Consider the following 12,154-nt stretch of genomic DNA (forward strand, 5'->3'; position numbering starts at 1 on the left):
TAAAGATATGACGTTTTATATAATGCATTTTTCTCCTTTTTGCAAACTCCCTATCACAAACATGTACCAAGTATGGATTAAATGAGCAGCTCTTAATTTCCAGCTCCTGGCTGCGTGGGAATATACAGCAAACCAGAGTGTGTCAAAGATGTCAAGTGTTACAGTTCCTTTCCCTAAAAGAAAACAGCCCTGGGAGCAGAGGAAAAAAAAGAAATTCTTCCTAAAATGATTAACCCTTCCAGAGAGCATTATAGAGTTCAGGGCTGAGAGCTTGTGCTTTGTTCATGCAATTGTTATTTTCTGTTATTGCCTTCATCAGTCTCTCCTCATTATATAAAAAAGAAGAAAAATGCCTGAATAGAGGAGGGAGAGTTTCCCACAGTCACTTGCTACAGAAATACATCATTGTAGGTCGGTTCCCACCCTCTTGCCCAACCTTGATTTGATGGACAACATTTCTATAAATGGGGAACCAGCCTGCCAACGTGCAAAAAATGCAAGAAGGAACCGTTTCTGCAAAATGCTTAAATTGACATTTACGTGACAGCATTCATGTTACATTCAATTTACTTTTATTTTCTTTTTTCCCCAACTTCCTTCCATTTTAACAGCAATAACAAACAATAAAATCTGTTACCAATCTCACACAAATGAGATATACAAAGCGTCTCGCAGTGGCTTCCTTTACCTACTCATTTTTTTATAGCATTGGCTACTGCATTGTTGTGTGAAAAACTATGAAAGCCGTCATGATGCCGAGTAATTCTGCAGGTGAACATGTGATTGCAATTTATTTTTTATTTTTAAATGGAATAATGAAAATGAATAAGCACACAAATCCTCCTATATCTGCCTCTGGGAGACTCGTGGTACATGCTACACTTCTTAACATGACAGAAAAAGTGCATGGTTCTATAAAATACACAAGACTTTTAGCATGATCAGTCCACAAACTTCAGTGTATTGACCTGGGTCTGTCAATAAATACATTAGTATGCTATGTCATTGGGCTTAAAAGAAAAATACAAACAACATTCCGGAACAATACATGCAACCTTATGAAGATTAATAATAAACATCCTATTCTTCATTTGGCCAAAGCTCTTTGCCAGCTTTAACTAGTCAATAAACTCAGCTATGAATATGTTTACTTAAACATTCATACAAAAGAAACCGTTAAGTATATTAAGATATGATATAAATAATATACGTATGCAAAATAGTAAATACTGTGTGCGGGGTGACGTCCCTGTGGTCACATAGAATCATTCAAATTAGCAGTATGAGATATTTTTATTTTAAGTATTGGAGTAATTAAATAAACTCATAACCCAAAGTGGTTGTCGGGCTAAAAATAATCCGTCAGAAAAAAATGTTGCGATCAAATACAGACCCTAAGCAAATCAGTGAGAGAAACTGATGTTAAAATATAAATATAATATAAAAAATACTGAAGACCACTGTGATCTAAATTATAGTTTGTCACACTACTTTAAAGTTAATATAACATTAATTTTAAAATGTACAATCATTCCTTCTCTTCTGCTATTAGATTAACCTCCTGTTATTTTAATTGCTGCTCTTGGTAGTCTATTTAAGACGTTCGGCCAATTCCCCATGCCAATAAAGCTTTTACTTTGAATTTGAGTCTGAAAGCCGGCGATTGCACGTGAGTTAATCCGGGCTTTTTAAAGCCCCGCCTTTTGGCCAAAGAGGACCAATAGATCTCTAGGAAACAGGCGGCTCGTGCCAACGCGCAGAACCAGGACGCATGCGCAGTCGCAGAGCAGGAAAAGAAATGGCGGAGTTGGGGGAGATCAATGGGAAACAGTCTGGCCAGAGCGTGCAAGTCAGGGATGGAGGAGGACTTTCTCATGGGGAGGGCACGTCTACACTCCGCGAATCTGTGTGTGCCATTCTCAATGCCCTGGCAGCATTTAGTACAGAGGTTGGTGCTTGGGGGAGACAGCTTTCTTTGGTTTTGCTCTGTGAATGATCGCTACCTGGACTCACTCTCAGTTGTATGATGTCTCTATAAACTTATCGAGTAAATACCGAGGCTAGTTACATAACGCCCTATCCAAGTTAATTTGAAGATTAGTTAGTGAGGTACGATACTTTGTTTTGCATGCAGTTTCCTAGAGCGATTGATTGCTTAGCGGTAGGCAGACGTGAAGCAATTGTGGGTCTGTTAGCTAGTAACTCATAACCGAGGCGATGTTGTGTATTTAATAGCTGCATCTGTTATAGTTTTCTTGCTAGGGAACACAACGGCTTAAAATTGCAAATAATTAAAACGTTATGAAAAAACGTTGTGTTGCGTTTTGGAGTTTCAGAATAAATGAAGTCTGAACTTTCAGCAGGATGATTAGATGCTGCTCCACGCGTGGGAAACGCAGCACTATTAGGTGGAAATGCTAGTGGCAGTAAACGTGTAAACGCCCCGTTTTCAGTATTCTCTTTATTTTTGAAGGGTTTGGGGGGGGGACAATTTTCTTTGATTCTGAAAGCCGGCGTTATGTGTGGACATTTTATTTTGCTTGGTTATCTGTGATAGTCACGAATGTTTGATTTATGCAAATCATCCGTCTTATAAATGCTATGAAAATAAATTAGAAAAACAAAAGCCGTATGTCACTTTCTCCTAATATTGTATGGATGTGTTGTCAGACATGCATTGCAACAAGTTTTATAGAATAGTGATACTTTATATATTATATTAATCCCCGTGGGGAAATTCTCTTTGAGCCGACCCCAGCTTGCTCTGTGAGACACACAAATACAGGTGAGAGTAAGCATGGGGGTCACAGCTCTGGGTCAGTCACTTTGCAGCACCTGGGGAGCTGGGGGTTAAGGACCTTGCTCAAGCCCCCCACAGACGTGACTGTTTTGCTGAGGCTCAAACTAGCAACCTTCCAAACACAGACACAGAAGCTTTGCCATTAAAGCACATTGCCCTCCACTTATTTATTGATCATTGTAAAATTATTCTAGTACTGAACATTATCTAAGAGTATAGTTGATTAAATAGTTCTGATTTGTGTACTGCTTCTGTGTATTATCAAAAATAAATGAGTTATCTTTAACAGAAATTCTTTGGAAAGCTAATTTGTACTTCATGGATGCCTACATATGTGTATGATTTAGTTTGTGCAACTAAGACAAAAGCATCAATCTTGCATAAATAAATTATGATTTCCCAAAGAATCTCACCCAATACAGGCATTTTTTTAGGTTCTGTGGGAAATCTTTTTTTTTCTTTAATAAAAAAAAAAACCCACTCAATCTTTCTATGGAATTTAGCATTGAACTTTTATGTCCTGTGTACTTTGTACTTTGTCAACTGCAATGCTAAGGAAAATAGGTTTTCTGTGGACTATTGTGATTAAACCTTGCCTTGAGATTTTTGATTAGGTTACGGAAATCCTTGTGTTACATTTATAATTAATGGCAACATTTTATAGCCATATATCCCTAAATGTATAATTAGATACAGTGTTTGAAAGAAGATGTGCTTGATTTTAAAGGACAGCTCTGTTGTTGCTTTTGGCTGTCTGAAATGCTGATTGATTTTTTTTTTTTTCCCCAGTTGAATTTAGGGGCCGATGTTCTGAAAATGGATGTCAATCCAAGCCATATCAATGTCTCATCCCTTCAGCCAGGTTCTATGCTTACCTGTGTCCATCAGCACATCTCACAACTGCAGGTACGCCTCTGATCATCTTCACTCCGCTTCTACCGTCTCATTTTTTCAGCTCACTGAACCAGTGGGAAAGCTCTTAAAAATGTTACTTTTGCATTCAGTCTCCTTCAAATAATTAATATATTAGACCTTTGGGGAACGTTTTTGAAGCTTTAAAGCTTTAAGATGGTGTTGCAAAGGAGGACAGATATCTGAAGGTTTCTAGTGCAGATCACAGGAGTCTCCTGTTTGAAACCTTGAGCAGATACTTCATGAAATTATCCAGCTGCATATAAACAGAGCATAAGTGACTGTGAATAAATGAGTCCACTATAAACGGCTGATGCTGGAGGAATGTCCCTCATGTATGTATCCTGGCCTCGGTTCCTCTTTACCTCTTGCCTTCGGCTCCACAGACCGTGTCTGCAAACCTGAAGCAGCTGGTAAAGGTGACTGCCGCGCTGGAATCAGCCGCAGACGGCGGGGGTGATGTGAGCCCCGCGGGGGGCAGCCTCGAGCCCAAGAGAGACGACCCCAATGTGCAGATCAAAGTCAGCAAGTCAGAGGTGAGCCTGCTCTCATCCTCAAGGGCCGGGGCTGATTTTTAACGAACTCCAACCACTAATGAACGCATCAGCACCTCAGTCAGGGGTCAGTTGTCAAGTATGTGTGTTTTTTTTTTCCCCTCCCCCTGTTCGTCTAGCATTCTTGTACTTCCTGTGACAAAAAATACTGTGTGTCTACTGCTAGGCAAATAAATATTAAGAAAAGCTTGGTAATATTTGTTCTGGGCCGGTTAAGTTAATCCAGCAGAAAAGGGCCCTTGAACGCGATGTGCTGCACTTGGACAGACGAGATGAACTGCACTGCAAGAGGTCCTAAAAGAGGCACAGGCCCTTGGCAGTTTATGAAGTGGCCTCTTATTATTCAAAACAATTGCATGTGGATGAAGACGACCCCAGCCTCTGTCTTTTGTCATCAGATAAACAGAATATTTGAGTGTTCCTTTCAGTGAAAATCCGCCAGTTGTGGAATCTGGGTTATTTTAAGGAAACACTCATATGCTGCCTAGACGGCATTCGCTTGGTTTCAGCTTTTCTTCTCATTACTGCTAAACTGGAAACTCGATTTGATATAGATTTTTTTTTTTAAACCCCCCCTTCACTGTGCTCCAATATTCCGCCGTCATCGTTATGATCTTTTTGTTTGTCTCCCCTTTCCCACGTCTGCTGTAGATTGATAGAAGAATATCGGCATTTATCGAGCGCAAGCAGCTGGAGATCAATGAAAGCAATGTGCGGGAGTTTTGTAACGTGATCAACTGTAATCAGGGTGAGAACAGGGTGTTGGCTGGCGGTGGGGGTGGGTGGGGGTTGGGGGGGTGACCACGTAGATTACCAATGCTCTGATTTCCTCAGGCAACTTCTCAGAGAGGAAGCAGAGGCTTACTGCCTTCAAACCCCCTGTTCAAGGCCAGGGGATGTGGGGGGGAAAGTGCTTTAAAGCAAATTGACCCATTTTATCCTTTGAATCAGCCTTACATTTACTATTATCAGTCTGTAATATAACCACCTGTCCTGTCCAGAGCTTCCGTGTCTTCCCCAGGTAGCGCAGGGCGGTGATGCACCCTGGATTGGAAGCCAGTCCATTGCAGAGCACATACACACGCTATGGGCAGTTTAAAGACCCTATTTAGCTTCATCGCCTGTCTACAAATTGGAGTAGCTAGCAGATACAGTACCTACACAACGCAGGGAGGGTGTGCATGCTCAGAGCGCGCGCGCACACACACACACACACACACACACACACACACACACACACACACACACACACACGGCAGAGGTGGGATTTGAGCCTCCAACCCTGGCGGTGGAAAGTATCACCGCTGACCTCTGACCCATCATCCCACCCTTTTGTGTTAGTGATGAATATTGGCGACAGAACATTTTAAATCTAAACGTTATTCACCAGTTTTCCTGTGCTGTTAATTTCCGGCTTACGATGAAGACCAAGGGTGCAGAGATTCGCACCTTCTGCCCTGACAATACGAATGATTCTGCTTTATACAGAAAACAGCTGTGCCAGGACAGACGCCATCTTCACCCCTTTCCCCGGCTTCAGGAGCCACGTCAGAGGTAATTCTGTTCATTCTCATGCCCACACTTTTTCCGTAATTCGCAGCTTTCCTTCTTCTGCAGATGGTTAATTCTCCTTAATGTTTGTCTCATTTGCATAAGTATTTTTAAAGTAATTTTCCCAGCTTAGTCACTACTGCATTAATTCCCTACTGTTTTTCATCACACGGACTGCCAAGTTGACTTAACTGATTATACGCTACACGTCATATGACACTGTTCTAGAGTTTGACTGGTGCACTTTTACTCCTGAAACAGTTCACTGGTGTAGCTGTGTGTCTCTAGCCAGGTCCTCCTAATCCCAGCGTAAAGCACATTGCACTTTCCTGCACTAAAGCTGGCTTGCGACACTCATGCATTGAAATCGGCATGCCGCAGGGTTGCTTTTCAGTAGATGTTTCACTGTATACTACAAGTGCAAGACCTGCAAGGCTGATTAACGTTTGTCTGTTGCCGTGGCAGTGACGCGGGTGGTGAACACTTATGGTCCCCAGACGCGAGCAGCAGGCAGCAGAGAGACCACCGACCAGAAACAGGGAGCGGCCGCTAGGGATTGTGGGAATCCTGCCATAGAGGAACGTCTCCACAATATTGAAGCACACCTCAAGCTCTCTGCGGGTGAGTTTTGTGCTATTCCTTCACGCACCCTCCGTTCTTCTAAACAGTGTGGAGATGCCCGGTAAAGTTGTCCAGGGTATTAATCAGTATCTTTTATTTTAAATTACATACAATTTAAAAAACGGGGTCAGTCCCTGGAGCAGTTGGTGTTAAGGGGCCCATTCAGAGACCCAACAGTGAGGCCACTCCGCTGACCCTGGGGATTCGAACCGGCGACCAATCGGTTGCAAGCACAGTCTGCTAACCTGCAGTGCCAAACACCGCCCCCTGTATGAATAGGATAACAATATTCAGTTATTCACATGATAAAAACCTTGGTCAAAAACAAAGCAATACCACAACATGTCTGGCTAAAAAATACACCACACTCAGGCATGCTGGTTTATTACTGTAACCTTTATGAACAGATGCCCTAACAGTCTCATAAGGTCTCTGTTCCGCTTGTGTTCTGTTTAATTTGAGCTGCTTTTGTGTTTAGGAAAGTCTGATTTTTCTTTTTAAGTGGTCATTTGCTGGTTAATCACAAGGTTGGTAATGGAAATGATTGCAAAACGTCTAAGTTGCAAATGAATGTGAAAATGTAATCTTGTAAAGAATGAGATTCCATAATGTAGTTAAATTCAGGGATGAAGCATCTTTGCCAAATCTAATTAGCTGATCTTCCTAAATGTTGCGAAACACGAAACCTTTTTTTCTGCGTTTTCTTGGGTTTATTTTGTACTTACGGCGTATCACTCTCCTTCCATCAGAGGGGCCTGTGCCTTTGAATATCTACCAAAGGCTGAAGATGTTGGAGGATAGAATCCTGGAGCTGGAAGGCCTCTCCCCAGAGTACTTCCAGTCCATGGTGAGTCTAGGAAACTGGGGACACTGGGATATAGGTTTTGTCTGAGGACTGTACATGAACGTCGTCACGATCTCGTATCCTGCTAGATCCCGTCGGAGTGAGATGATATTCCATCTTAAACCGGGGCGTGTCACTTTCTGTTAGTTGCAAAAAATGTTCTATGGCAAATTCATTATCTGTTGGTGATTTCCATGGGATTTGAACCTAATGTAGCAAATTACAGAACATCCAATGTAAACTACTGAATATCACTTAAAAAGATGTGCATGTTGATATTCCATTAAGATGAAGACCGTCATCATTACGTAGGACGCAGCAAACGCATTTTTTCAGAATGCGTTTGAGTACTCACTGTCGGGTACTCGCCGATACCGATACCAATTAGTGCTGGGCAATGTCTAAACAAATATGTTTTATATTGTATAAAAATTACCCCACATGCACACACACCCACACACTCACACCTAACTAGTGGGACATTTTTATTCAGCCCAAAAGCAGGACAAACCGATACACAGAACTTCGTAAGCAGCCAGCGTGAACTTGCTGACGGAGGGGTGCTGATTAGCGGTGTTGATTTTGGTTTCCCGTAAGTGGCACGCAGGAAGGTATTAAGTGGGAGCTGGTAGGGTCATGGTGCTGATTCTGGTTGATCACGCCGCCTATGCTGCATGAGCATTGCTCAGTTAGTGCCAGGCGATAAGTTTTCCCTTAATGTGAGCCGGAGTTCTCTCAGGCCATTAATTTGTAATTTGAGTGGCTTTTTCAGTCTGGTATCTATGTCAGATTGGAGCGGACAGAGTTGGCAAACGAGTGTACTTGAACCGTCGGCCGCCTCGCCCGGGCTCTGCCATCGCTGAGAGGTCTCTCGCTCTCTGTGCTTTTTTATGCTTGCAAGGAGTCTATTGAGAGGATGTTAAAATAAGCTCATCTTTATGGTGCCTGGTGAATTAATTTCCCCGGTTAAAAAAAAAAAAAACTTCTGAGGATGGGTTTAAAACAGTGTTTCCCAACCCGGTCCACTGGGACCGCCACAGTCCACATTTTTGCTCCCTCTCAGCTCCCGAGCAAAAACATGGACTATCTGTCAGTCCCCCAGGACTCGATTGAGGTTTAGAAGGTAGTCGCAATTCAACACAAATGAAAGGCAAGCTTGAAATGTATGACCACTGGCCTGACGTCCTCGAGCCGCTGCTCTCGCCAGACCTGCATCAACTCCCTTGCCTCACTGAACTCTGCTTTCCTTCCTCAGACATACTTGCACAAGCGACCAAAAACATCGTCACAGGTAAGACGGATGCATTGTATTGGTGTGAAATCACCCCCTCGCCCCTATTCAGCAACACATGACAAACGGTATCCGTGATCCTGCTGCCTGCGTTTCAGGCTTACAGCCTGACGGAGTTGGACGGGAAGATCAACGCGCTGAAGGCCACTTTGCTGAAGAAGGTTGGAGAGTTTCGGCTGAGAGACGCAGAGGAATTCCCCTTTTGATATGGCTGCCGCCCTTTTCGTCGTCCACAGGGGTGCAGTACCGACGGAGTCAGACGATGCAACTACAGACGGACCCTAACATTACATCTGCTTATTTATCTCCCTACATGCTAATTATGGTTTAGCAGGTACATGTTGGTATTTCATTAAATGGACTGACGTATCTGAAAGTGTCTGTTCTTTGTAAATATAAACCTGGCAAATGCATTTTTCGCTTTGAATTGTACAAATGCATATTTTGCTTACCATTTACCTCTTTTTTTTGTTTGCTTTTGTTCAATGTAATTTGTAACTGTTTTGTAAATAAACTGCACTAGAACAGAATCTTCTGGAAGTTTTTGCTGCTCCCGACACACATGTATAGCACTGTACTATTTGTCTAGCTTCAAAGAGCATTGTTATGAACTTTATCTTGTTTTGATGTAAATTATTCAATATTTCATTGAATGATGTTATTGCTTTATCGATTATACTCTCACTTCATTCAGAACTGCATTTTCGGCTGACGTCATGATCTCAGGGCGGGCAGTTTGTTTTTACTTAATGCCTGTGATTCTGAACTTGATTTGCTTGGAGTATCTCTCCGTTTTTGTAGTTTTGCTTTTTAAAATTTTCTAAAGGAGCACAAGATGTGTGATTCTTAGTTATGATCTACTGTTATGTATGATATACTTGGTAGCTTTGCATCAACTTACATTCGCCAGAATGTTTCCAGAACCTCTAGAAACAAGTCAATTTGGGCGTATCTTGATATTTTAGCTGTCATTCATACGCTCTACTGTGTGTGTGATATATTACAAGTTAAATATGACCAGTGGACTGTCAGCGCTGCCCATTCTCCTGCACCTGTTACCCTAATTAGCCTCACACACACTAGCGTCCTACTCCATCGCTTTCCGGCGTTTCCCTGTCAGTGTATGTTATCTACTATGGACCTCAGACTCACGCCTAAATGGGATCAGATGTAACTATGACCCATAACTCGACATAAGTCTGTACTGTATAATTGCAGTGATAACATTCAACCCTACAAGCATAGATTTCTTGCATAATTAAACAGGGAGTTATATCTGAATGCCTTTTTACTGGTTTGTACTGTTGCATTTTATGAATTGATGTATTTTCAAAGAATTTAACCCAGTGCATTTTCTTTAGCATCAAAGTCTAAACACTAAGGTTGACTATTTAAAAGGATCGATAAATCCATCATATTAATATTGTGATGCATTATTGTACCTCGATAGGAAAAGTGATTAAAAAACAGATCGATTTTCAACTTCAGGTTAGCTCTTGTTGACACTGCTTACAGATTCATTACTGTATAATTTCAGTCTAAATTTCCACTGCTTTAGTTGGATGCTATAATGTTAGCTTTGACCCCAGAGCTGTCATTCAAGCAAAGCTGTGTATCTGTAATTGGGGAGCACTGGACACTGAGCAGAACATCAATACTGGCTGTCATTACAACAAATGACCTGATTACTCAGTCCTAGGGATCAAAATTGGCATCATTCTACCAACCCAAAAAGACCAGTCATTTAGGAAAATTGCAGCCTTTTTTGGTTGGGTGAAATTTGTCTAGCTGTCATTAGTGTGTAGACTGCTATATAACAAGTTGAGTTACACAATCACAGTACTGGTAAGGCAGTATATTTCCATGATTGTATGGTGGTCTGGACAGGTCATATAGTACCTATAGATCTTCAGCAGCTTCACACTCAAGGTTGTACAATATTGTGTCATCTTAGGATATCGATGAGTGCTAGTCTGAAAAGCATATGAAATGTACCTTTTTTACGCATTTTTTCCAATGATCAAGGAGTCTCATTTTACCCATTTACAAAAAGTGAGGGCTTTGCCTCACCAGAAAATTCACCTGGAAAATAGCTGGGGTGTTTAACAGTTTTAATTCTGTTGAATTCCCTTTTTGTGCCCAAGGTTAATTTTCGGACTGTAGGCTTACTGTTGTATTACAGTGTATGGAAACAAGGAGTTATGAAATTACTTTACTGTGCACAGGAATATTAGCAAACCTCTCCTCTGAATGCGTATCCTAGCTCTATTTCATATACATCCTGAGCTGAGCCTGATTTTCGCTGTGCTTTTTCGTAATAAACATGTGCCTTAATGTGCCTTGATTTCTGTTGACCTGTTTCAACCACACAGGTGGTTCAGCAGATGTTTGATGCCTGTCCCAATATGGGGCTTAACTTGTCATTTGGTGGTGGTCATTTGTCAGATTTGTTGTATTGGACTTTATGGAAAAGCTTTGTGAGAAATACCATTGTCTATAATAATGCATGAACAGGAAAATTCTATTGGGCACCCAAGATGTGTGTTGCCACTGTTAGAGAGTCCTACCTCATCCTAGTAGCCAATTCTAACAGCCAAAGGTTATAGCACTTCCGATGGTCTATAATGATCAAGTCCTTCACCTTTGGATTGACAATTCTTTGAGGCCAAAGTAGCCCCATGGACCAGGGACTCTTTCCTTATTGGCTGTACACCCATTGTTCTGGCAGCTCCATCTCCACATGTGAATGGACTACTTGGGCTTGTTGAAAGCAAGGAGTTTTTCCTGCTTGTCTCGCACGGGGACATTGTTGTACGAAGAAGAGATTCATATCCATTCATAATTCACCAACTCTTAATGGGCTCAGCCCTCAAAAAGGCCACTCTGACTAGTCAGACCCAGTCTTTATTCATCTATGGCACCATGTCAAAAAAGACTGTTGCTCGTTTGTGCCTGAACAATAGGGTACAAGGCTGAATCTTCCTGGGGAACAAAGGAGAGAAAACAGGCTTTTGATTCTGTAGAACATTAGATTCTGACACATTTACCATGGGCGTTTTGTCCTAAGTGCTGTTTCTGTAGAGTCTTAGAAAGACCACCTGTTGGCTACTAGTCTGCTCTTCATTAGGAGTAAAATCATTGTCATACGAGAGGAAGGAGAGCAGTACTACAAGGAATCTCAAGTTAATCCATTTTTCAGTATCTGCAAGATCAGCATTATATGTTAAAATTATTGTCACTTTATCAGACATGTCCATTTCCCAGTACATATTTAATCAATGATAGTGTTTTAATGAAAACTTTCATCTAAGTGCGTTAATTAAGTGTGGTAAATGCTTGAAAGGACAAATTGTCAGGATATGACATAATTCAACTTATTATATAGCGGTCTACAAATTAATGACAGAATAATTTTGTATAGCATATACTTTGACAGTTTGGAGTGCACTAATGTTGTGGATATTAATATTTAAAATAAATATTTAAATAATAAGTTTCTAAAATGGTACAAATGGAACAATGGAGGAAAGATCTATTGGATTTAATATTTAGCCCCTGTATGGTGTTGTTCTTAATTATCC

At 41.3% G+C, this 12,154-nt stretch overlaps 1 protein-coding gene across 1 annotated transcript; it reads left to right on the forward strand.

Annotated features, from left to right (window-relative positions):
- Positions 1 to 1,736: 1,736 nt before the first annotated feature.
- LOC140587026 (MAP3K12-binding inhibitory protein 1-like) lies at positions 1,737 to 9,103 on the forward strand. Its single transcript, XM_072708559.1, has 9 exons — positions 1,737 to 1,948; positions 3,590 to 3,706; positions 4,099 to 4,248; positions 4,918 to 5,014; positions 5,755 to 5,820; positions 6,283 to 6,438; positions 7,188 to 7,285; positions 8,538 to 8,573; positions 8,672 to 9,103. The coding sequence occupies exons 1-9, from the start codon at positions 1,772 to 1,774 to the stop codon at positions 8,777 to 8,779; spliced, it is 1,005 nt and encodes a 334-aa protein (XP_072564660.1). The 5' UTR covers positions 1,737 to 1,771; the 3' UTR covers positions 8,780 to 9,103.
- The last annotated feature ends 3,051 nt before the right edge of the window (positions 9,104 to 12,154 follow it).

This window comes from Paramormyrops kingsleyae, unplaced genomic scaffold (genome assembly GCF_048594095.1).
Source record: "Paramormyrops kingsleyae isolate MSU_618 unplaced genomic scaffold, PKINGS_0.4 ups132, whole genome shotgun sequence".
Lineage (NCBI taxonomy): Eukaryota > Metazoa > Chordata > Actinopteri > Osteoglossiformes > Mormyridae > Paramormyrops > Paramormyrops kingsleyae.